We start from the raw sequence: 26,543 nt of genomic DNA, 5'->3' as shown, positions 1-26,543 counted from the left end.
ATTCCACAGCAAATTACTTTGGAATGCTTAAATATCTTGGTGGTGGTAATGTGCCATATTTAAATAGAAAAATAATGGTTCAAGTCTCTGTGTATATTTATGTTGCATATGTTTCCATAAAATCGATGAACGAAATGCCTCTGGTAGGTCAAAGGTATATTTATGATGTTGATCAATTTTGCATTCCTGTGTGGAAAGTGTCTTATTTCCTCACACCTCTAGCACACAGTATGCTGTGTTAGCTTATGAAGAGTGAGATGGACTATCTTTTAAAATATCTGGGGTTTTTTGTTTGGTTTTTGAAATATCTGTTTCTCTGAACTATCTAGTTCTATTTTCCCATGTTACTTGTCATTTCTGTTTTCATTTATACAAGCTCATTTATTAAAAAAGGGTACTTTTAACCACAAATTTTGTGATTTTAGCCACAAATACTTTTTCTTGGTTTGTCCTTTGACTTTGTGTGAAATTTTTTTTCTAGTTAAAAAATTTTATAAATAATTATCACTTGTCCTTTGGGATTTATGTCATAATTTATAATATAAACATTCTTGGGTTAACAAAAATCTACCTGTAGTTCCTAGTAGAATTTTTGGGTTTTATATTGACCTATAAATTGGAGGAATTTATCTTGATGCATGGTATGACCATGGATCCAGTTTCACTTTTTCTAATTTGCTATACATTGTGCCAACATGATTAATAAGTAACCTAAAAATTCTGGTTTGAGAGCTGTCTCATCATTTACAGAATTCCAGGATTTAAATTGAATCAGACTTAATTCTCTTTTTTTCCTACTGACCTATTTATTTGCGTTATTTCCATGCGCAGTATGAAGTTTTATGGCATGTGCTGTGTGTGATAAAGTCAGCCACTTTTCTCCCCTTTTTTTGTAGGAAGGGGGATTACAGTGTTGTCTTACTAATTTTTTTTCTGGTGATGTGTAGATCTATTGTAGGCTAAGAGTTGGAATGTAGTTGATATTTTTGTCCAGTTTACTTTGTATTCTGTAAGTTCTTTTTGTTTTTCTGATTCTATTAAAGTACTGTAGTCCGTAGCTACCAGTTAAGTTTGGTAAATATTATTTATGTTCTTCTTAAATTCTTTTAGGGGAGTCTTATGTTCCATAAACTTAGACCTGTAGATCAACTGAGACATCTTCTTGTGAGTAATGTGGGTGGAGATGGAGAAGAGATTGAAAGATTCTTTAAATTGTATCAGGTAATTATTTATACTTTTTAAAAATGGGATGTTTAACAAAGGATAGGAATGATAGTTAAATTTTAAGTAAATTTGTGCCAAAATACTACAAATAGGTATTCTGACCAGTCTTGTTATTTTCATCTGTATTGCTATGTGTGCTGTCATCTAGGAGCAAGATTAATGCCTATCTATATTATTATAAGATTTATAGTAAACTCAGATTATTCTCTGTTGTTGCTAAATCCTTATCATTAAAGTGTAAGCTGAGTCCAATGTTCCCGTTATATGGTAAATGCATTTTCATGAAAACCACAAGATGTCGAATCAGTTCTGCCGTATAGCGACCTTGTGGGACAGTGTAGCATTGGGCCAAGGCTGTGACTGTACGGAAGCACACTGCCCCATCGTCCTTCTGTGGTGGGACCTGGAGGGTGCGCTTTGAAGCCCTGGCCCACCAGCAGCTGAGCTCTTAACCATAGTGTGCCAGCGGAGCAACTTTACTTGTAGACAAGTCTTTTTGTTTTCCTTAATGGAACTTAGGGATGAGCTTGAGACAATATTGACACATTGGAGATGCTTAATTTAAAACCAAGACTGTCAAACTGAAATAAATATACAGACTTTGGGAAAAAAACTACTTGTATTAAAAATGCCAGCTCCACCACCAGGTTGCTAGTTACTTGAATTCTCTTGGCTTCGGGTTTCCCGTATTCAAATATGCATTAAATATTAATAGCTGGTGGTAGGATTAATTTTTATATATGTGCGCTCATTAAATGTTGCCTGTAATTACAGTTATTTTCTAGACTGTAGGAACAATGGAAGGAAATTCATTCACTGCCATCGAGTCAATTTTGACTCAGTGACCCTATAGGACTGGGTAGAACTACCCCTGTCCGTTTCTGCTTTTTTTTTTTCAATTATAATTCACAGCATATAATTCAATTGTACAGTTATTACCACATTCAATTTCATAACATTTTCTTTTTTCTCCCCAGATTAAATCACTTTTAAAATGAGCATATAATCATATTCAGTGATAGTGCTCCCTCCCACTTTCATTGTTTATTCCCCAAATTCCCTTACCCTCCCCGTTTCCCCCATACCCACCCCTGCACCCCCAAACCCTTGCATCAGTTATTATCTCTGCATCCAACTCTTTCTGTCCTTCACCAGCTGATAACTAAACAAAAACAATAAAGAACAAATGAAATGAGGTGGTAGGGATAAAACAATAGTAATAGATAAAAATACCAGCAATTTGCAAGAAAGAAAAGAAACTCTATAAATATTTTAAAATCCAGGGAAGGAATTTTGGTCATGGAACAAGCAAGAGATCTTTACACCTAGAATGAATTCATATTTGGTCTAGAGGGAGGTCAACTGGCCAAGTATCAAGTTCTATCCAGTATAATCAGGATTACAATGATCTTATGTTTTTGTTTTTTTAAACATTTTACTAGGGGCTCATACAACTCTTATCACAGTCCATACATATGCATACATCAATTGTATAAAGCACATCTGTACATTCTTTGCCCTCATCATTTTCTTTTTTTTTTTTACGTTTTATTAAGGGCTCATACAACTCTTATCACAATCCATACATATACATACATCAATTGTATAAAGCACATCCATACATTCCCTGCCCCAATCATTCTCAAAGCATTCGCTCTCCATTTAAGCCCTTTGCATCAGGTCCTCTTTTTTTTTCCCCCTCCCTCCCCGCTCCCCACTACCTCATGTGCCCTTGTTAATTTATACATCGTTATTTTGTCATATCTTGCCCTATCCGGAGTCTCCCTATCCCCCCCTTCTCTGCCATCCGTCTCCCAGGGAGGAGGTCACATGTGGATCCTTGTAATCAGTTCCCCCTTTCCAACCCACTCACCCTCCACTCTCCCAGCATCGCCCCTCTCACCCTTGGTCCTGAAGGTATCATCCACCCTGGATTCCCTGTGCCTCCAGCCCTCATATGTACCAGAGTACACCCTCTGCCCTATCCAGCCCTGCAAGGTAGAATTCGGATCATGGTAGTTGGGGGGAGGGAGCATCCAGGATCTGGGGGAAAGCTGTGTTCTTCATCGGTACTACCTCGCACCCTGACTGACCCATCTCCTCTCCTAAACCCCTCTATGAGGGGATCTCCATTGGCCGACACTTGGGTCTTGGGTCTCCACTCTGCACTTCCCCCTTAATTCAATATGGTGTGTGTGTATATATATATATATATATATATATATATATATATATATATATATATATATATATATATATATATACACACACACACATATATACATATACACACATATTTTTTTTTGTATGATGCCTTATACCTGGTCCCTTTGGCACCTCGTAATCTCACTGGCTGGTGTGCTTCTTCCATGTGGGCTTTATTGCTTCTGAGCTAGTTGGCCGCTTGTTTACCTTCAAGCCTTTAAGACCCCAGACAGTATCTCTTTTGATAGCCGGGCACCACCAGCTTTCTTCACCACATTTACTTGTTCACCCACTTTGGCTTCAGCAGTTGTTTCAGGAGAGTGAGCACCATAGAGTTCCAATTTAATAAAAGAAAGTATTCATGCATTGAGGGAGTGTTTGAGTAGAGGCCCAAGGTCCTTCCGCTACCTTAATACTTAACCTATTAATATAGACACATAGATCTATGTTTGATAGTAAGGCAGTTCCACACCTTTGCCTGTGGCTAGAGGGGATCTGTCGGGCTTAATCTGATTAGATACTCTGCAGATGGGCTTAGGGGTCCTCTTGTCCTCCACAGCCTTCCACAAATTGGGTGTTCACAATTTTAGCTCTGATACTTTTCCGTTTGTCATATTTGAATTTTGTTATTGTCATCTTTGGGTCACACAAGCTGGTGTGCTTGTTCCATGTGGACTTAGTTGACTCCTTGCTTTTATGGCTGCTGTTTGAATGCCGGCCTCAAAGACCCAGACACTGTTCTGATTGATTGCTGGGCGCCATCTGCTCTCTTCACAGCACTTTGCTGTAGCACTCTTATCTTCAGTGACCATTTCATGAAGTTGGGGCTAAACTTATGTAGGAGTCCAGAATCCATCTGCTTGTCCATGGACTATGCAAGACTGAGGTTTACTTTGGGGGTAGTCTTATGACAAAATTGAATCTCCATAGGACCAACTACATTAGCACCAGCAACAAACCAACCGGCAAGTAAACATTCAGAGAGAGGAACCCTCCCCCCCTCCCCCTCCCCCAAACAAGGTAAAGACAGGAAAATAAAAGCCTAAATAAGGGGGGTGGGGGGCGTTGTGAGATGGCATGCAGAGTGGGCACTTTGTAACGTTGATTAAATATAAGACAGTTCAAACAAAAAACAAACCTAAATAAATACAAGGTACAACATTGTCAATTATCCCCTTGGGGTATAAGGCAGTTGCATTTGACATCAGTTTTCCCAGTGACCCAGCACTCTGTATGGACACTGTCAGTGCAAGGAGTCTCTGTGAGTACACATCCGCCTTGCACCACAGTCCGTGAGTTGTTGTCCCGCACAGTTTGATCTCTCATTCTTTTGAGCTCTGTCTACCCTAAGTATGGGGCTTGGTGCCTGAGGGAACCTGCCTGGATCAGTTCTTCTTGTGCAATTCCCTAACCAACAGATCAAAACCCATCTTGTCGGCACTCTGCTTCCTTTCCCATCTGAATACCTCAGTCCTCAGTCCAAGGGTGTAAGCAACTTCAGGGCAGGCTGTAGTTCATTCAAATGGAGCCCTGTGTTAATCCTGGTGTAAGCTCTCCTTTATGCCATGTTGCCTGTACAATTTAGTCCATGGCATGGTTCACCAAGGGTTGGGTAGAAACATTTGTAGGGTCTACCTAGAAACAAAATCTGGTCGCCCAGGTTCCCTAGTCATTGTCCAGCTCCCCTTCCCGATGTGAGGTTACTTCTCCTAAGGAGAGAGTAACTTTATGGAGAAAGCCTCTTCTTTCTCCTGCAGAGTGGCTGCCGAGTCCAACTGCTGACCTTTCCTTCAACAGTCCACTGCATAACCCACTGTGCCACCAGGGCTCCTGTGGAAGGAACTGCATTTGAATTGTGGTTTCTGAAACTAGAGCACATCCTTTAATATCTGCTATCAGCAGGGCCAGGAGCTCATACTCACTAGCTACTCGGAGAAAGATGCAGCCATTTGCTCAAAGGGGCAGTTATACTCTATCCCACATAGGGTCCCCATAGGTTGGGTTCAGCTGACAGCAATGGATTGTAAACTAGCAGTTTTTATTCCAGCTGTTTGTGTTAATATTTAAAGGGAGTTTGTCCTTTGTTCCCACAGGAAGACCAGGCTTGTGCGACTTGCCTCATCCTTGCTTGCTCCACTTCTGCTTGTGATCGAGAAGTATCTGCCTGGGCTACTCGAGCTTTCTTCAGGTACGTGTCAGTTTTCCCTCTTCAAAAATGGTGGCATTAGTAATCACAAGATTAGGTTGCCATGCATGATATACAGCGGAATGGTAGTATGTTTTATGTTTGGTATATGGTAATTAGAGCCCTTTTTCAAGACATAAAATATTGAGTGGATAGGCAAATTCTTAACATTTGTTTGCAAAATGGTAAAATTCAGAACATTGCAGTGTTGCTGGAAAAGTCCGCATTCATGTAAACTGGTATTAATACGCTTTGTCTGGAGTCTCTGCAGCTTCTTCTGTCCAGCTACCTTTTTATGCTTTTCTCTGGCTTTGCTACCATCTGTCTGCTCATTTCTGCTTTCTCAAACACAGTATCATTTCTGCATTTGGTGGATCATTGATTGGTAACAAAGAGTTGTGAATCGCTTTAAGAACTGGAGTGGGTTACATGTTGGGCTGCTAACTGCAGGGTCAGCAGTTTGAAACCATCAACTGCTCTACGGGAGAGATTAGAGAAAGACGAATCAAGAGTTACAGTCTCAGAAACACACAGGGCCGTTCTTTTCCATCCTATATGGTCGATGCGAATCAGAATCAACTAGAAGGCAGTGAGTTGTTTCAAAGATATTTTTATTTAAAATATATTTAAGAATAACAATTTGAAATGTCATTTAAAATTTTTGTTTAATCTCTTGGGGAAATTATAGTTCCACTATTCAATAAGAAAATACTGTGTACTTTTAAAAGAACTGCTAGAGTCCATTGTAATTCTTCCTGGTAGCAGTTCGAAGTCAAATTTTATTTAACATGATTTTATTATGTATTAATAAGTACATGCAAGGATTTTTTAAAGTTTGTGGAAAAACAGAATTGAAGAATAATGAGATTTGCCCGTGAACTTTTGGAAACTCCCTTCTATTTCTCTGTCAACATGTAATATACTGAGATGACTAATGTCGATTAGAAGCCAAGCAGACTTAGGAACAGTTCCGTTTCTTCAGGTGGATAGTTTTGCTTAATCAACTCAGCCTCTATTGTCATCATAATAGGTATGGCGGTGAAGCACAGATGAGATTTCCAACTACTCTTCCCCCTCCAAGCAATGTTGGCCCCATCCTGGGGTCTCCTGTGTATGGCAGTGAGTATGAGCATGGAAACCATTGGAAATTTACCAACATTGTAGCATATTTTAATGATGTCTAACACTTAAAAAGGTTGTAGTAATATTGAATCTTTATTACATAGACTCCTAAGAGCTTTCTAGAGACCAAAATAAGATATAGTCAATAGTATTTTTTGAAATTATTATTTAGGAACGAAGTGAATGATTGAATAACTTCATAGTTTTCCAGTGTGGGGGTTATTTGGGGTTTCCTGGTCAATTGAGCTGAGTCTCATTAAATATTCTCTTGAAGGTGTGTGGGTGGTGCCACGCCCATCCTTATGCTGATAAGTAGCGTCTAGGTTAAGTTTGATCTGATTCATAGAACTAGAAGGTTATTGTATCAGTCTTCATATTTTTTTCGTTCTAGGTTCTCCCTTACCTAGTGGTAGTCCATATCCGAACCCAACCTTTCTGGGAACACCACCTCAAGGTACGTCCATTTGCTGCTTTTAGACGGCAAAGTAATATTGCTAATGCTCATTGTGAAACAGAGTACCCTGCCCTGTTCCATTCCAAATATTTAATAGATGTGATATCAAAGCAAGCATTGGCATTTAGTCATAAATGCCTTTACTGGTGGTTCTCAAATGCCCTTATTTGAGTGCTGGGATTTAATTGGACTCTGCAAACATTCTCGTTTGTTCCTTTTCACTTCCTGTGTCGCCAGAGTAGTGACTGTAAGTATTCTTTTTCTCCTGCATTGCAGGCACTTGAAAAGGGTATCTAGATGCACTCTTTGCAAGTCTAAATCTGTGCTTATTAAGGAAAGCTGAATTATCGGTTATATCTATATTTTTATAAATTTTCTTATCGGGTTGATATAAAACATACTTCTGGGTTATTGAGAATTCTGCATCTTTAAAGCAGTGTTTTTAGAGGTGTTTTTTTTTTCTTTTAATGTGTGTATAAGGTTTGCAGCCACCCTCCATGTCTACACCAATGTGTGCTGTGGGAAACCCAGCCGCACAGGCCACAAGTCTGAGCTGCATGGCTGGGCCAGAGACTGTGTACTCTGGGAAACACAATGGCATTTGCATTTACTTCTCTCGAATTATGGGGTAAGTTTTTTCCTAGGGGAATTTCCTTATGGCTCACCTTTCCCTAGTTTGAGCAGTTGAACATTTTAAAATCTAAGTTTGGGACATAATTTCTTTTTCTTAATTTTCATATTACTTCATTTTTTTAGTGATACAGTTGCTTTCTATCATTAAGCTTTTTTCTTATCTAACCATGTATAGCTGCTATGTTCCTCATAGATGGTTTTGAAATAATGTCAGCATACATGCCATATTAATGCAAAGCAGCACTGCACATACCCCTAATTGGGTGACACGGATCCACAGTCAGTTGGCTAGGGCTTTTGGATTGACCGGGCCTCTCAGCTGTTCAGTTAGGTATGGGGAAGGAGTGCTGCTATTTTAACGGGACTCCCCTCCTGTGTAGGATAGGCTGCTGGAGTGTGCACGGAGCTAGGAACAGTGCACGCTTCTCCACATGTAGCCTTGGTGCTTTAGGGCAGGGCGGGGGGTGGGGGGGCTTATTGAGGAAGTTTGCAAATGATCAAAGCCTTTTGGTGTAATAGGCCCCCTTGTATCCATTTCTATATCAGTCACTGGTCCCCAGGGGTATTTTAAGACCAGCCTAGATTCAAAAGGTGGGAAAATAGACTATACTTACCTGTGTGAGGAGCTCCCAAGTGGTGCAAATGGTTAATGTGCTCCGCTGCTGAACAATCAGCTCGGAAGAAAGGCCAATCTCCTTCCAACAGATTGACTCATGGGGATCAGATACACAGCAACTGGTCTTTATGGGCGAGGCGTCAAAGCCCTGCTGCCATGGGGATCCTTTTGTACCATCAGTCTATCATCTAATTAGCTTTCCCTAGATAGTGCGTGTTCTTAGATTCTACTTAAATAATTTGCTTAAAAATGCTAAATTGCAGGGCTTGTTTATAACTGTTTTTTCTTTATACCTTCCCTTATTTATAATTGATTATGCAGAGCCTTTTGCTTTTTCCTCATTTGTTGTTTCATTAGCTGAAATAATTTAGTTACTTTAGGTTTGGAAATTTTCCTTTTTTCCATTCTTCCAACTAACTTAATGAAATGTGAAATGAAACTATGGCTGTGTTTTAAAAACTATCAACACACTTTTAGTGGTAGGAATTTGCTGTTTGCCTTCATGTGATGCATAGTCCAATGTTTTCTGTTTCAGAAACATTTGGGATGCTAGCTTAGTTGTGGAGCGAGTGTTTACGAGTGGCAGCAGAGAGATTACTGCTGTGAGTATGCTTAATAGGATTTTTTTATGTAACAAGTGTATAAGTTTCTCTTGACAGGTACTATAAATCAGAAGCAATGATTAATTCTTCATATTCATGTTTATCTAATTGCCCCTTAATCTGTCTATGCCCTAGTTTAAATCTTGGTCACTTACGAACTGTCTGTCTAATCGTGGTTAAATTTGTAACATTTCTAAGCACTGTAAATGAGAAGAATGCAAGGGGGCTTCCACAGTTTTTTAATTCCTTTTTCTTTACAAATGCTTTGAAGACCCCTACTATATCTCCTTCAAAGTGTTATTATGGGCATTACATAGTGTTATCCTTAACACTTAATAGTACTCAGAGTTTGGGCTGTTTAATGCTTTGGGCCTAATACGCAAAAAACCATGGATCCAGTATTAATTTCCATCTATTAGCATACCTTCCAGATGCCTTTAAGAAAACACATTTTTTAGAATCATGTTTTATATCATCACAAATTTACATAGGAAGTTTTTTTTATCTGTAATATGAATGTAATGGTTTTCCTTTTTTAAAAAATCCTTTTATTAGAGGATCCTACAACTCTTGTTACAAACTGTATGTCAGTTGTGTCCAACATATTTGTACATATATTCCATCCTTTTATAGACATTTACATTGAGCCCTTGGGATCTGCTCTTCTTTTTTTTCCCTCCCCCCCCACCCCATCTCTCGTGGCCCCCTGATTGTAGATAATTTATTTCACATTTGTTAAATTACCAACTATCTTTTAATGGTTTATAAATGAATAACTGACAGTTTTTTGAATATCCCATTTCTAAGAATAATGTCTTCCGCTAATATAGTTTGTTTTCATTTCTGTGACGTGTGAGACCAGGAAACCTAATCTATAGTGAGAGAATAACAGTGGTGAGCTCTGAGGTAGGAGGCCTAATGATTGCACAGGGCACTGGGGAATTTTTGTGGGTCTTAGAAATGTTCTATAGCTTAGTCTTACTGGTAGTTTGATTAAAAATATACTAAGTAATCGAGTTGTTCAGGGAAGATGCATATATTTTACTGTATATAAAGTTTACCTCAAAAAAAAAAGTTTACCTCAGTCAGGCAAGGTGGGAGATAACAGGCAACCAGCCTGATAATCTGGTCACCAAAGTGAATGGATATAATGGAGAAATAACTACTATTTCTGAAGTTAAGCTCTTTCAAATTAACACGGTTAATCGGCGAACTCCAATTTATTGTGCTTTGCTTTACTGAGTTTCAAAGATAGAAATGTGGTTTTTGCAAATTGAAGATTTGCGTCAACCCCATGTTGAGCGAATGTATTGGTGTCATTTTCCTGTGGCACAGGCTCACTAGGTGTCTCATTTGCATAATTCTCTTGTCATATTTTCATAATTCTCACCGTATTACATTTTCATAATGCTGTTAAACATGTAGATTAGAGTGTAGTGTGAACAAGAGTTCTATATGCACTGGGAAACAAAACAAATTCATGTGACTCGTTTTATTGTGAAATTGGCTTTATTGTGGAGACCTGGATCTGAGCCTGCAGTATCTTCAGATCTGCCTATGTGTTCAAATCTAGTTAATTAGTCTTTTTACATAAACATTTTTAATGTTATTAAACTTTGGGGATTTCTTTCAAATGTTTAAATCTGACTGTGGTCAAATGTATACAACATAAAAGTTTTCTATTTAACCACCTTTCATTGTACCTTACATTTAATCTTATGTAAACAGAACACAAAAATAATTATGTGTAACCATTACTATTGTCTGTTTTTCAGCTCAAACAGGAGCTCAGTACCCATTAACCTCGCTTCCTCAGCCCCTCGTAGCCACTAACCTCCCTTTCTCTGAGACCTGGCCTGCTCGGGCTCTTTCCCGTCAGTGGGGTCAAACGGTGTTTGCCCTCCTCCATCTGACGGGGTCCCCACCACGTTTCTTATGTTCCCAGATTGAAAGCAGTGTGCCCTCCCAGCTGCTGGAGTCAGTGCTACAAGAACTCAGAGGTTTGCAGGAATTTCTAGACAGAAACTCCCAGTTTGCTGGAGGACCATTAGGAAATCCAAAGTAAGAGTTTATTTGCTCTCTTTTTCTCTTTACAGAATTCTTACACCATAAAATTCACTCCAGGTATACAATTTTCAGGAATGTAGTATCTTCACGTGGTTATGCAGCCACCTCCAGAGCGTTTCCATCAGCACACAAAGAAACCTGCATCCATTGGCAGGCAGCTCTTGTGTCCCCCGCCCCGCCCCTGCTCCCTTCCACCTGCCCCAAGACCTCAGCAACCACTTACCTACTTCCTATCTTTGGGGATTAGCCAATTCTGGATGTTTTCCTAAAAGTCAAACCATACAATAGGAAATAGCTCCCTATTAAAAGATAATTAGGCATCAGTGTTTTGATGTTATGAGTAAAATACATGTTTATGTGCTTGCTCAATACCCTTTGGGTTAATTCCTAAGGAATAGATGTAGCAATTTAGTAGGTTTACTTTTTAAAATGTTGATTTGTAGTATTAGATTACCTCTTAAGAAGAATATACCGATTTTCTTTATTTGGGGCTTTGGACCACTTGTAGATAGGGCATTTAGCATTCTTTTGAACAGTGCACTGCTCTGCGTGGAAAGAGACCAGTTGTTGCAGCTTAGATGCCACTTGCAATATTTAAGACTCCAGTCACTAACCCCACAGTAGCATGTCGATCATTGCATTTGTGGACTCTCTTCTTCCACCTGACCTCGTGGCTCCCTTGAGACAATGTTTTTAAGCCAAGTCTTTGATTCGAGCAGTTAACGAGGATTTTGATTTCTTTATATCAATTTGTAATCCACACTGGAGGCTATAGTCCTGATCTTGATCAGCAAGTCCAACTCTCAGCATACAGATTAAATAAATCTAGTGAAAGGCTATATCCCTGACACACACCTCTTCTGATTTTAAACCACACACAATTCCCTAGGCTTTAGGCTACCTGTCCTAATTTGCTAATTTCTCTCTTAGAAATAAGTCAGTTCTTACAGTAGATAATTTCTTCTTGAATTGGCCCTGAAATTTACTCAACTGTAAAATGAGAGTGGTTGTATATTTTCTGTAGAGTTGTATATTTTCTGTAGAGATAGACACCATCACTGGTGCTGGCAAAAAAGCAAGTGTTCGATTAACTTAACTCTCCACGCACAGTGACTGATCGTACCCATGGTGACTTAAAAGGTTAAGTTCTGTAACTTCCCAGGGAAAAGATGGTGTTTCTAACCCACCTAAATACACTGCCAAAGATAGACTTGGTAACCAGCTTCCAGATGATTGTCTTGAAAACTCTGGGGAGCATTTCTAGTCTGCCCACATGGAGTTTCCTCGAATCAGATTTAAAGGTTTCGTGTTGTAGTTTGTTACTGTTTTGTCAGTGATTGTTTCACTAGTCTAAAAGGGAAAAAAATGTTTTGATCATATTCTGGTTATTTTAAATGACCTATTGAGATTAGACCTATTTATAGAGACAAAAGGTTAGCTCCTTGGTTGTTTCTGATAATGGTGGAGGAAGCACAACTGACTGCGAAATGGGTAGGTGAGGGACAAGAAATTCTAAAGGTAGGTTTTGATGGTGGTTGTAAAACCCTTTGGATTTATTAAAGACATTGAATTTTCTGTTTTAATCGTTAAGTTGTGTGATGTAAATTTTGTGTTGATATTTGTTTCAGCACCAGTGCAAAAGTGCAGCAGAGGCTGATAGGATTCATGCGACCCGAAAATGGAAATACACAGCAAATGCAACAAGAGCTGCAGAGAAAGTTCCATGGTAAAGTATTTAATCCAATCAATTACATGCACGTTAACATATATGACATTGAACAGAACATAAGGGACTTCTCTCATGGAAAGGGTTACATGTAAGCCTACTAACCTCGGGGTCAGCAGTTTGTAACCTGTCCGCTGCTCCAAGGAAGAAGGATGAGCCTGTCTCCTCCCATAATGATTTATTACATCAGAAGACCAGAGGGGTTGTTCCGCCTTGTCCTACAGGGAGGGTTGCTGTCAGTCTGAATGACTTGATGATGGTTGATTGGTTGGTGTCTCATTAAGATCTAGCTCATATGATAGAAAACTTCTCTTATTAAAACACTATCATTGTCATTGAGAAAATGAGACGTGTGGATATTAGAAAGCCACATAAGATAAAAATAATGTAACTATCGTTTTTCACTCATTCCCTTAAATCTCAGCCCATAACATTTTCTGCCTTCCTCGACTACAAGTGTGGTAATATATACTCTCTTTTTAAATTCATTTTATTGGGGGCTGGTACAACTCTTATCAAATCCATCAAATATATCCATTGTGTCAAGTACATTTGTATATTTGTTGCCATCATCATTCTCAAAACATTTGCTCTCTACTTGAGCCCTTGCTATCAGCTTCTCATTTTCCCTTCCCTCCCTACCCCACCTCCCTCATGAACCCTTGATAATTTATAAATTATTATTATTTTGTTATATCTTACACTTTCTGACATCTCTCTTCACCCACTTTTCTGTTGTCTGTCCCCCAGGGAGGGGGTTTTATGTAGATCCTTGTAATCAGTTCCACCTTCCTTTTTTTTTCCAGTTCTACCTTTCTATCCCCGCTTCCCTCCATCCTCCTGGTATCGCCACTCTCACCACTGGTCCTGAGGGGTTCATCTGTCCTGGGTTCCTGTTATACTCCTTTTTAGAACTCAAAATGTGGACAGAAAAAGTTTCCCTTTTTTTAATTCTTTTTTTGTTCTTCAATTGTTTGAGCCAGATATTCTGGTGAATATCTTTTAGGACATGTTGGTTGCTTTTGTTCCCTGCTCCTTCCTTGCTGCTACTGTCCACCACTTTGTAGTTTTACTTACCTTTTTTTCAGAACTGCTAGTGATACTTCTAGTAAATGACACCTCCAGTAAACTGCTAATAGTGCTCTTTACTAATACCAAGCTGCGGTGACAATCTGCAGACGAGAGTATTTGAATTCATGGTAGCATAAACTGAAATTACCACCTTAGAAATCAACTTGGTGTAGTATCTACAAAAAGCTGAGAATGCATTATATCCTCAAAGCCTGCAGTTTCACTTCTTGGTAAAACATCTAGAGCCATCTTTTCTGGCTCTCCCACAGTAAAAAATATCCTTTTTATGTCATGACCCTCGTGTAGAAATGCATATTCACATGACTGAAGCAGTTTCATAGAATAATGATAAATGATTTACACTCTGATATTGTTATTTATTTTTATTCTGATTTCACTTAAGGGGGAGAAAAAGTTAGTTGATGGACTAAATTCAATTTATGACCACCACTGGCTGGCATTCTGGTGTTTGAGAAACTGAAAGAAAAATTTAACTCCGTTTTCTAGGAAAACTTTAAAAAGGCATTTAATGCAGCGTATTTTATAGTAGCAAACCATTGGACACCCTCACAGTACAGGGTGAAATGGATGCACAGAACTGTGTATATTTGCATAATGGAACATCCCGCTTTTAAAACACTATGAGATTCATATGTGTTGATATTTAAATAGCCTGGGGAACTATAACTGAGTGGAAAAGGCAAATTGCCTTCATAAATCAAATTAAGTTATTAGGAGCAGCTATGTCTTTATTGTTTATATGGATATGCAAATACAATCATGTACATAAAAAATCATGTACATAATGAAGGAAATAAACACATGAACACATCTTATGAGTATGGTTGTCTATGGTGGGAAGAGACAGGGAAGCCAAATATGGACTTTTAATTTTATAGTGAATTGTTTTCAAAATAATTTTATTCTAAGATTTCAGTAATCTTATTTTGTCATTAGAGGCCCAACTGAATGAAAAAGTATCACTTCAGGGAATCCAGCAATTGGTTCGAAAATCATACCAGGCCCTGGCTTTGTGGAAGCTTCTTTGTGAACATCAATTCACTGTCATTGTAGGCGAACTTCAGAAGGTATGACTTTAAAAAATTTATTTATACTAGTATACCCAATCATCATCTTTTACGTGCTCTTTAAAGCCCTTACCCTTGGGTTTGGGAGGGAATTATTTGGAAGCACTCAGGTTCTGATAAAGTTAATGTGCTATAGCAAAGTTGCACAAATATGTGGTAACTTGAGGGCAACCATGATGCCAATGGTAAAAGTTTCTTTACTAAATGACAATTTTAGCCCCAGTTATACCACCTGAAGGGTCTTGATGATTTAGTGGCTATGAGTTAATTAGTTTAAACCCATCCGCTGCTCTGAGAGGAAAACCATGAGGCCTTCTACTCTAAAGATCTACAGTTTCCGTTTGTGCGTGGTTAAAGAGAGACAGTGGACAGTATTGTCCTCTCCATGTTCATGGCTGCCTTTTAACCTGGAAACCAGAAAACTGTCCATAGGTCTAGACCATGATACAATCTCAGAGTTACTTTGTCAGGTTTCAAGAAGAGGCCTGTGAAATGCATCTTTCAAAGGTAATTGACCTCTGAAGGTGCCTCGTGATGATGCCCATCGCCTAGTATGCATGCTTTTCTGTGAGCTCCTCTCATGACGTGTGGGCGAACCCTAGAACATGGCAAAAATGATGGATGTCACATCTGAGACAGCCTGTGCTTTCTGTGTATCCACCCTTTCTTGCTTATTTCCTCCGGTGAACGTTATAAGCTGCTCTGTGGAGCCATTTTGTGAGCCACCCATTGGAGAACCCTTCCTGGTGAAAACCAAGGAAGGTCACTAATCATGATTCAGCATGGAACTGAAATCCTTACTCTAGCAGCCCTTGAGGAGCACAGTCTCGCTCGTCAACCTGAGTGTGCTTGCTTCCGCCTTGGAGCCTTCAGATGAGGTCTCCTTACCCTGACTGCAACTGTGTAAGAAGTTCCAAGATGGAAAGAAGTCCACAGAAATTGTGAGATAATGCTGATTATCACAGGTCTTTAAGATAACTTGTTATGGAGCAACAGATGACTGATATATGTATATATATACACATGTATAATAGTATACATTCATAATAACATTACTTATTTCCCTGTTCAATATTCTTCCAAAAATAGTGGTGAATTTGCTGTTTTATTGGGGAAAAATGAGAATTTTATAATGTTGAGAAAATAGTATTCCACCATTTTTCATATGGTAGATCTGTTAGACTGGGTTCTAGATAAGCAAAAACAGTGCTGCTTACATGTATGTATTTAGAGAGAAATGACTGCTTTAGTTGTAGAATCAGTTAAGTCTGATTCAAGTCTGTGCGTCAGCTGTTAGCAGGATGCTTTTCTGATTCAGTTATCGGCCGGAGCCGAGCCAGGAAGCAGAAGAAGCTGTCACAGCTCATTAAGAGGGCTTCCTTCTACAGCTACAGGCAGCTCTTGAAGTTAGTTGTATTATTTTAGATCTCATCGTGGACTTGATTATGTTGCATTAGATTCACATTATGGGGCATTACTGCCAAACTACAGAGAACTGTGATGTAGCCAAGGTAACAGAAAACCTAACTTTCACCTTTGAGATCAGATTAAAAATTTATACCTCTCCACCTGTAACATTAGGTTTATGGAATATGTCATTTTGATTCATTTCTGTTTCCTCAGTTAAAATTACAAGGAGGCTATATCTACCATTTATGCTGACTTTTATCCATTTAATGAGACAAATATATAGCCTTTTTTTTTCTTGAAAATTTATTCTGTGGTATACTTACCTCTATGGATACACGCCAATTTGATGCAAACGTAAATTGGGTATTAATCCCAGTAAATCAGTTTCATCATGAAAGCATTACTTCAGTAACAAATATAAACATTTAAAGTTCTTGGAAATTTCAAATGTTAAGACAATGCAGCAGACACTGTCATACTGACCTACCCAAGTGACTCTTACGGTATGTTAAACACAATATCTCTAATGTAGTATAATGTTAACATTATAAATTTAAAAAATATATTACATTGCTTTTTCATTTATAAGTTAATAGTGTATAATTATGTTGGTCATTATAAGTTGCTTTTTAAAGAAAATGCGCTTTTGTTCACATGTCGGTATGACACGTGTTCAGAGAAAAGTAGGTAAAAATGTCTGTAAACCTAGTGTTAAAATATGTATGTAGATATGTAAATATATTTATATATGATGATGGAGAAATAGATCTATGTGCATATATTTATAGGTTTAGTATTAAAGTAGCAGGTGGACATTGGGCCTTCACTCAAGTACACTCTCAATGCAAGAACACTTTGTTCAATTAACCTGGCAATCCATGATACTCACCTTCCCGACATGATTGCTGAAGACAAAAGGGTGCATAAGCAAATGTGGTGAAAAAAGCTGATGGTGCCCGGCTATCAAAAGATATAGCATCTGGGACCTTAAAGGCTTGAAGATAAAGAAGCGACCATCTAGCTGAGAAGTAACAAAGGCCACATGGAAGAAGCACACCAGATTGTGTGATCACTGAGGTGTTGATGGGATCAGGTATCAGCCATCAAAGAACAAAAAATCATATCATTGTGAATTAAGGGGAGTGAAGAGTGGAGATCCAAAGCCCCTCTGTAAGCAACTGGACATCCCCTTACAGAAGGGTCGAGTGGAGGAGATGAACCATTCAGGTGCAGCATAGCAACGATGATACAACTTTCCTCTAGTTTTTAAATGCTTCCTCCCTCCCCCCCCACTTTCATGATCCCAATTTTACCTTACAAATCAGGCTAGACCAGAACATGTACACTGGTACAGATAGGAACTGGAAACACAGGTAATCCAGGACAGATGAACCTCTGAGGACCAGTGGTGAGAGTGACAATATCAGGAGGGTGGGGGGAAGGTGTGCTAGAAAGGGGAAACTGATTACAAGGATCTATATATAACCCCCTCCCAGGGAGACTGACAACAAAAGTGGTTGAAGGGAGACATCAGACAGTATAAGACATGACAAAATAATAATAATTTATAAATTATCAAGGGTTCCGGGAGGAGGGGGGGTTGGGGAGGGAGGGGAAAAATGAGCTGATAGCAAGGGCTCAAGTAGAAAGCAAATGTTTTGAGAATGATGATGGCAATAAATGTACAAATGTGCTTGACATAATTAAGGTATGTATGGATTATTTTAACAGTTGTACCAGCCCCCAATAAAATGATTTATATATATATATATATATATATATATATGTAGGTACATATGCAAAGTTTTTGCATTTAATTTTAAGAAGCCATAATCAAATACTCTTTAGATATTTACAATTCGGGAAATGAATCGTAACTTGACATCCTTTTAAATGTGAAATCTAACATTTATGGGGAGGGGTGAATATGCACTTGGCTTTCATTTAATAGTGAATGCTTCCAAACATACACCAAAGTAGAACAAAAAGTAAAAATTAGTAGCCATATATCAAGATTTTATCAAATTTGTTTAATGTATCTTCTCCCGTTTTTCCTGAATTACTCTTTTTTTATTTTTTTCCTGAATTATTTTAAGTAGTTTCTATACCTTGTGTTATTACATTCCTGCAGTTTAGTATTTATTTCTAAAATCAACAGTGTTTCTTTGACAGCATATAAAATCTAATCTGTAATTAAATTTTTCTAAATACTTGAAAAAGTCTTTGAATCGATTGATATGGACAAATCAAGATCTAAACAGTTGCTTCACAAATCGAGTTTGTTGTTAAATCTGTTTTGCTTTTTCGAATTAGGTCATTTCTCTAATATGTCCAACATAACTTCCTGTGTTAATGTCGTTTTCCCAGTGACCTCCAGTATTTCTTTTGTAGCCCACCTGGATTTTTCCAGCACCCCTAAGGAGTGCTTTCACCCACTTTTCAAAGCACCACACAAGGCTTAATTTTATTATCCTGAAATACTGAATGTATTACTTATAAGTATTACTATTACTCAGAGCTAATAGTCCCCTTTCTTTACTTTGATTCATGTACAGTAAATACTTTTGTTTTACTGTTAGTTTTGTGCAAGTGCATTTTTTTCTTTTTGAAAGTTCAAGCTATGTTTAATTATGAACGCCTTTTCCCATCCCAAAAAGAATGATTTTTTTCAATGTAACAGTAATCTTTTATTATCTCCATTTTGAACTTTTTATTTTTAAATCATATTTTGGGGGGCTCATACAAGGCTTATCACCATCCATACATACATACCTCCATTGTGTCAAGCACATTTGTTGCCATCATCATTCTCAAAACATCTGATATCCACTTGAGCGCCTGGCATCAGCTCCTCATTTTTTTACCTCCCTCTCCGTTTCCCCTTCTCTCACGAACCTTTGATAATTACAAGTCATTATCATTTTGTCATATCTTACACTGTCCAACATCTCCCTTCACCCACTTTTCTGCTTTCCGTCCCCCAGGGAGAGGGTTATATGTAGAACCTTGTTATCGGTTCCCCCATTTTACCCCACCTTCCCTCAACCCTCCCGGTATCACCACTCTCACCACTGGTCCTGAAGGGATCGTCTGCCCTGGATTCCCTGTGTTTCCAGTTCCCATCTGTACTAGTGTACATCCTCCAGTCCTGCTGTGTTTGTAAGGTAGAATTGGGATCATGATAGTTGGGATTTTTTGTTTTATACAAAATATAATGCAGGTAGGTTTTTGTCCCAAGCATCTTCTTATATCACTGGTGAATTATTATGTAAAAGAATACAAATTAAAGATTGACCAAAAATGTGAACATGGACTGGATATTGGCTGAAATTTATGAAAAAAGATAAGGCCGTTAAATTGCTTAACTGAGTATATTACGCTAGTGTAAATGACTTAAAAGCCTGTGACATAGTGGGTTACACATTGGGTTGTCAGTGCAAAGTCAGCAGTTTGAAACCACAAGCCACTGCTCAGGAGAAATTTGAAGCTTTCTACTCTAGCCAGTAGATTTACAGTCTTGTAAGTCCACAGGGACAGTTCTACTCTGTCCTGTAGGTTTGCTGCGAGTCAGAATCAACTTGTGGCAGTGAGTTTGAGTTATAAATCACATTACCTTATAATTCTGTGTTAGCCACCAGATATCTGTGTGAAATGCAAACCAGACTTCCATTCTAGAACATCTTGGGTAAAAAATTATCGCATGATTTAGGAAAAATAAATGTAAACCCAGGAATTTCAATATAACTAAGTGGTTATTCTCCCCTGTTGATGAGTAAGGATGCCAGGAGAGCTGGCTCTAGTTTGGACTACTTTGGCTTCTTTCCTCATTTGTAAAGTGGTGATTTAGACTAGGTTCTTCTGTGGGCTCTTTCCAGCTCTCTCTGACTCTAAAATGTCATCACTTTGTAAAATTCATTGTGTTTTCCTGTTTTAAGTATATATTGACTAACTTATTGGAGAGGTTTCTTTTATGTTCTTAGGAATTCCAAGAGCAGTTGAAGATCACCACTTTTAAAGATCTGGTAATCAGGGACAAAGAGTTGACCGGGGCATTAATTGCTTCACTTATCAACTGCTACATCAGAGATAACGCTGCCGTTGATGGCATTAGTTTACACTTGCAGGATGTCTGCCCGCTTCTGTATAGCACCGATGATGCCGTTTGTTCCAAGGTAGGATGGCTTGTTACCTAGTTGAGTGATCCTTAGAGGGGGGACCTTGACATGATGAAAAGAGTAAGAGAAAAAGAATCAAGACCTTACTTTTACTTACTCTCTGACTATAGGTGGCACTCAGCCTTTCTTGTTCTCAGACTCTACGTCATATGCTCAAGTTTTTCACAATTGTATATTAAGGTTAGGAATCTGATAGTGATTCTAATTATTTATATATTTTTAAAAGATTAAAACATAACTATTTCCCTAAATAATAAGAAAAAACACTAAAAATTTTAAGTCTGTTATGAACTAGAGTTAATGGGGAAATTTTTATCAATCCTTCCTTACAGGTGGAAAAGATAAAAAATCACGGACTGCCAGCTGACCAATAATGTATTGACTAGGCAAGAGATTTACCAGACAAAACATATCTTGCCTAACATATTTGTGAGAGGCGTTAAGAATAGCTAGGATTTTTTGGTCAAAAACTTTTCTGCCTAAATTAAAAAGAAGTAAGTTTGTAGAGTTGTTTTCCTTTTTAATGGTAATAACCCCGATGTAAATTTAGAGAAAGACTAAAAATTGTGTTGCAATCATCATCCGTCTGCATGATTTTCTATCCGTTTACGTTCTTGTCTTCTCTATTTCTAGGCAAACGAACTGCTTCAACGTTCCCGACAAGTTCAAAGTAAGATTGAAAAGGAAAGAATGTTAAAAGAGTCTTTAAAGGAGTATCAGAAAATCAGCAATCAAGTAGACCTTTCCAGCGTTTGTGCTCAGTACAGACAAGGTGAGACACAAACTGCTCTTCCCGTCTTCCTGACACAAAGCACAGGACAAGTGGCAGTGTGAGAACACCTCAGCTTAAGGATGAGGAAGAGCTGCTTAGCACAGCGAATCGTCCTTCAACTACGATGACTCAAGTGACAGGATGTAGGAACTCTTCTGCTCCTGGGATAGCCCGATGTGTAATCTCCTAATACTGGACTTGGGGATGTACTCTCATCAAACTACTACATTATAAAATTGTTTTCTAAATTACATTTATTTCTAAAATGCTTGAAATAAAATCTAACACAATGGTGGCATATTATTTCATATGCCCGCTCTAGAGAAATGAATCAACTTAGTAGTGAGCCATACATATTTTTTCTTTTTCATTTCCATTAGTGCGTTTTTATGAGGGTGTGGTGGAGCTGTCTCTCACTGCTGCAGAGAAAAAAGATCCTCAGGGTCTTGGGCTGCATTTCTATAAACATGGAGAGCCAGAAGAGGACATAGTAGGACTTCAGGCTTTCCAAGAAAGGCAAGTTCTGTTACCTCAGCAGACTGTCCGCTTTTAAGATCAGTGTGCTAAGAAACCCGTTTTACTGTTCACACGCAGTAGAGTCTTAGAGAAGTGAATGTTCAGAAAAGAAATGCTGAAGTTGTCTTTTGTTGGTGCTAATGTCCTTTGATGGCTTCATCTCTTTGTGCTTAACAAAACCTCTTGGTCTGAACACTTACATGATACTGTTTTTTTTAGTATCAAGAGCATGCATACGCTCTCCAATATAAACTGCACGTTTTTTATTTTTCTGTTTAAGTAGATAAGGAAAATGAATGGCTATCTAAATAATTCATATTTTTCACTTTTTCAGATTAAACAGTTATAAGTGCATTACAGATACACTTCAAGAACTAGTAAATCAAAGTAAAGCTGCTCCTCAGTCTCCCAGTGTACCAAAAAAGCCTGGTCCTCCTGTGTTATCGTCTGATCCCAATATGTTGAGTAATGAAGAAGCAGGACATCATGTAAGGAGCTTAAGGAATTTGTCTTCCACAAGTGCATTGTGTTGAGCAGTTCTCTGGCAGTGGTGGTGTGGTCATCGTGGAAACACAGTATATCTTAGATGCCACCACTTGCAGATTCTTGAGTTCTTACCAGAGTTTTTAAGCTAAGGGTCAGTATGACCAGCAGCAGATCCTTCATGCTCATTTTTAATCTTTTCTTTTTTTAGTTTGAACAAATGCTTAAATTGGCTCAACGATCTAAAGATGAGCTCTTTAGTATTGCCCTTTATAATTGGCTAATCCAAGCTGACCTTGCAGACAAGCTGCTACAGGTAAGAACATTTGTTAAATTCCAGTATTGTCCATTTATATTAAATAAACAGCAGACTCAGTGAATTAAGGACATAGCTAGTTCTAGGAAATTGTTTCTCATCCTGTGCCTTCTGCTTGAAATAAGTGGAAAACCAAGTAAATTAGCATCTTTCTGGTGAGAAAATAACATATAGCTCTAATTTTCTTGTTATTAAGTCATTTTTTAAAAGCTCATTAAGAAGCTGTTAATTAGCTGACATATTATGTAGGAATCATTGTATTGTAAATGAGAAGACCTTTGTTCTTGCTCTATTAAATCCCTGTGTGACCTCAAACATGGCAATTCAGTACCTTAAGTCTCAGTGTTCCTCTGTCTATAACAGCGGTTCTCAACCTGTGGGTCCCGACCCCTTGGGGGGGGGCGTCAAATGACCGTTTCACAAGGGTCACCTGATTCTTAACAGTCGCAAAAAGCAACGAGAATAATTTTATGGTTGGGGCGTCACCACCACATGAGGAGCTGTATTAAAGGGTGGCGGCCTGAGGAAGGCTGAGAGCCCCGGGGCTCTGGGATAAATAATGGCATTTGGTGCTTTCAGGGACCCTTTTAAGCTTAGAGTTTAGGAATTAATAGCTTTGTTATCCAAGCTTATTAAAAGATTTTGTAAATTGGTCTACAATAGCTTTTTATTTTTTTGGTAATAAGATTTCTTGTTAAATAGTACAAAAAATATTACAGTGAGGAAAATTGCTGCCTCTGCTATAACAACATTAAAGTTTTATAGTTTCGTAATGCAAGTCACTGCGTGTTTTTTTTTTAAACTATTGCTCGTACTACTTAAAAAGCAAGTCATTGGTTAGATATGTTTTTGAATAGCTCTCCTTTTCCCAGTTTGCCTCTCCATATCTGGAGCCACATCTGGTCCGAATGGCAAAGATTGATCCAAACAAAGTCCGCTACATGGATTTACTCTGGAGGTATTATGAGAAGAACAGAGGCTTTAGTAATGCTGCTCGTGTCTTGTCCAAGCTGGCTGACATGCACAGGTGTGTAAGCCCCTCGTGCCCTCCTTGGGAAGAATGCCTGGTAACTGAATGATACCTACTTGTAGCCAGGCCTCTCCAGTTAGACTAGATCAAACTCAGGTATACATATAGGAAATTTGTTTTGTTTTACTTGACTTTTGTAAGGCTTTCAGTTTTCTTTTTGGCTTGTTTTGATAGTAGCATTGCACAGGTAGTGCTAAAAGTATTAGACCATTTCCATTCACGTTTTCTTTTCTTCTTTTGTTCAAAATGTATTTTTAGATTCTTTCCTAGTAATATTAGTTAATTAGTATTTTTAATTTAAAATGATTTCCTGAAGGCTTTGTAATTTAAAATATTTTACTCATACTGAACTAATTTTCTCTGTACCCACATTGGTAGAAATTACAGAAAATTTCTGAAAAGCATATCTAAGGTACATGAAAAAGCTCAGGAAAAAGTTTCATTGTCTTTTGCTTGAAATTTTCCATGAATATTTGAAGCTCTTTGTCATATACTTACGTTCTTGAGCATATAGCCATACTGAGGCTTATTAAAGATCCTGTTGAAATAAATACTGACATTTCTGGTGATCATATAAAAAGACAATACAGACTGGACCAGGTAATTAGTTTGAGCCTTTATTTTCATGTAGAATTTTCCCTGACAAAATAGTAAAGATATTAGTTGTAAAAAGAATAGGGATTAGTCAAGACATAAATAGTTTTCATTTTAAATGAAAATCAAACCCACTGCCATGAAGTCAATTCCAACTCATAATAACCCTACAGGACGGACTAAAACTTCTGCCTAGGGGATCTGAAACGGAAAACCTTTCTAGGAGCGGGCAGTACACAGAGCAGCTGGTGAGCTTGAACTGCTGACCATGCAGTTCAGGGCTCTCAAGTAGTAGTTTAAATGAAAAATTGTGAATATTATTTAGGAACATACTGTTTTTTCAAGTTTCGAGTGGTCTTTCTGTTCATTCAATATAAAGGAGTACATCCTAATGAACATATCTGTATCCTGGAGCTTTAAGACTTCATATAACTGAAAATAAGATTTTTTTCCCCCCATCATTAGCACAGAAATTTCACTGCAGCAGCGCCTAGAGTACATTGCTCGCGCCATTCTTAGTGCGAAAAGTTCCACTGCCATTTCATCAATAGCTGCAGATGGGGAATTCCTTCATGAATTGGAAGAAAAAATGGAAGTAAGTGCTAAAGATACTGTCCACATTAAGTTACATCCACAGTTATTTCCCTTCCTTCTCTTCTCCTAGGTAATATTAAGAGAATTGTACTAGTCATTATTACTCATTTTAGTTGTTGAGTGTCTTTGTTTCTTTATTACGCACTGGAAACATTAAGACTTTGCTGAAATGTGTTTATTCAAGGTTTATTCCACCTGTTCCAACACCAACCTTAGTAGATCACATTCACCATTTATCCTAGAAACTACTTAGGTTTAAAAATAGACAAAACTGCCTTAACCAAGAGACACAAAAATATATGATGTCCAAAAAACAAGTTTACTTCTTCACAAAAATCTATAGTGAGTGTTATTGTGATGGCTTTCCTATTTGAAGTTGATTAGGAACCCAAGTTCTTCCTATTTCCCGTCTCTAACATTCCCTAGCATGTCTTCATGTGTGTGTGTGTGTGAGTGTGTGTGTGTGTAGTTTTATTGGCATATAGTTCAGATAATAATTTAATACTTCAGTCATATTAAGAATACTTGTGCAGTCATCACCACAATAAATTTCAGAACATTTACTTCTTACTCATACTCATGTTATTAGCACCCCATCTCCTCTTAACATCCCCTGTCATGCATCTAGATAATTAATAATTTAGTTACTGTCTTTATAGATGCAAAATCAATGACAAAAAACAGACCTCAATTGGAAAGAAAGCAGAAATATTAAAAATGGAAAGAACTTTAAGATGAGTCAAAAGGGAGACGAAATGCTAAAGTAACTTAACTTTGTTTTCCATAACTGACCTTATAATGCTCTGTGTCTTATAATAGGGTATTCACATCCCTGGACAATGGTCAGAGGTGATTCACTAGAGATGTCATCCATGTGGGGACCCTGAAAATTGTTTTGGGGTTTCCACTGTTATCTGTAGCCTTCTGCAAGCCAGGTGCTCACAATTTAAGCTCTGATACCATTCCTTTCTTTAGAATTGGATTTTATTACTTAAAATCCTTGGCTCACACAGACCAATGTGCTTCTTCATGTGGATTTAGTTGATGTCTCTCTGTTTGCTTTAAGACAAGCCTTTAAGACCCCAGATGCTACTCTTTTTGATAGTCTGTCACCATTTTGCTGTAGCGTCCCCATCTGTAATGGTCTCTTCGTGAGTACCAGTATTGTGCAGGGCCATGTCATGAGTACTAGTTGTTCATAGATGAGGGTTAGAATGAAGTGAATTAAATCTATTGTATCTATGGTTTGTATATGTGTCTGGTTCACTTTAGAGATATTTTATGATAATTTGTATTATCATAACATTATAAATAGGTAATTTTATTGATTGCCTAGGGAATTGTAATCCCATCAGAAGATGGGAGCAGACAAGGAGAGCCCTAAAAGGTTGGACACTCAGTTGTTAACTGCAGGAGTGAAGGCCTAGCGATCAGTTCGGTAAAGTTTACAGAATAAGAAGCTCTACGAAGCCGTTCTCTCTCCTGTAGGATCACTCTGAGTCATCCCCACCGCAACAGCACGTAGCAACAAGAAGTGCGTTCACCCTCTTAACAATTCATATCCTCAGACTCACATTTCACTGACAAAACTTAGTCCTACAGCCGTCCCTTCTTGAAAAGGGAGTCTGGGGAGTGCAGTCTCACCGTTAGTCTGACTACA

The 26,543-nt window shown here is 38.2% G+C and overlaps 1 protein-coding gene across 1 annotated transcript in view; it reads left to right on the top strand.

Annotated features, from left to right (window-relative positions):
* Positions 1-26,543, top strand: part of NUP155 (nucleoporin 155) — a 57,862-nt gene that overhangs the window by 22,037 nt on the left and 9,282 nt on the right. The window contains exons 14-29 of the mRNA XM_075540951.1: positions 1,111-1,221; positions 5,523-5,617; positions 6,645-6,733; positions 7,128-7,190; positions 7,671-7,818; positions 8,975-9,041; positions 10,987-11,102; positions 12,737-12,834; positions 14,863-14,993; positions 20,384-20,575; positions 21,212-21,350; positions 21,731-21,866; positions 22,201-22,354; positions 22,561-22,665; positions 23,538-23,692; positions 24,755-24,884. Coding sequence (XP_075397066.1) covers positions 1,111-1,221; positions 5,523-5,617; positions 6,645-6,733; positions 7,128-7,190; positions 7,671-7,818; positions 8,975-9,041; positions 10,987-11,102; positions 12,737-12,834; positions 14,863-14,993; positions 20,384-20,575; positions 21,212-21,350; positions 21,731-21,866; positions 22,201-22,354; positions 22,561-22,665; positions 23,538-23,692; positions 24,755-24,884 — 1,929 coding nt within the window. The remainder of the gene's footprint in view (positions 1-1,110; positions 1,222-5,522; positions 5,618-6,644; positions 6,734-7,127; positions 7,191-7,670; positions 7,819-8,974; positions 9,042-10,986; positions 11,103-12,736; positions 12,835-14,862; positions 14,994-20,383; positions 20,576-21,211; positions 21,351-21,730; positions 21,867-22,200; positions 22,355-22,560; positions 22,666-23,537; positions 23,693-24,754; positions 24,885-26,543) is intronic.

This window comes from Tenrec ecaudatus, chromosome 2 (assembly GCF_050624435.1).
Source record: "Tenrec ecaudatus isolate mTenEca1 chromosome 2, mTenEca1.hap1, whole genome shotgun sequence".
NCBI lineage: Eukaryota > Metazoa > Chordata > Mammalia > Afrosoricida > Tenrecidae > Tenrec > Tenrec ecaudatus.
The sequence above is the reverse complement of the archived record's forward strand: the minus strand, read 5'-3'. Positions and strand labels throughout refer to the sequence as shown.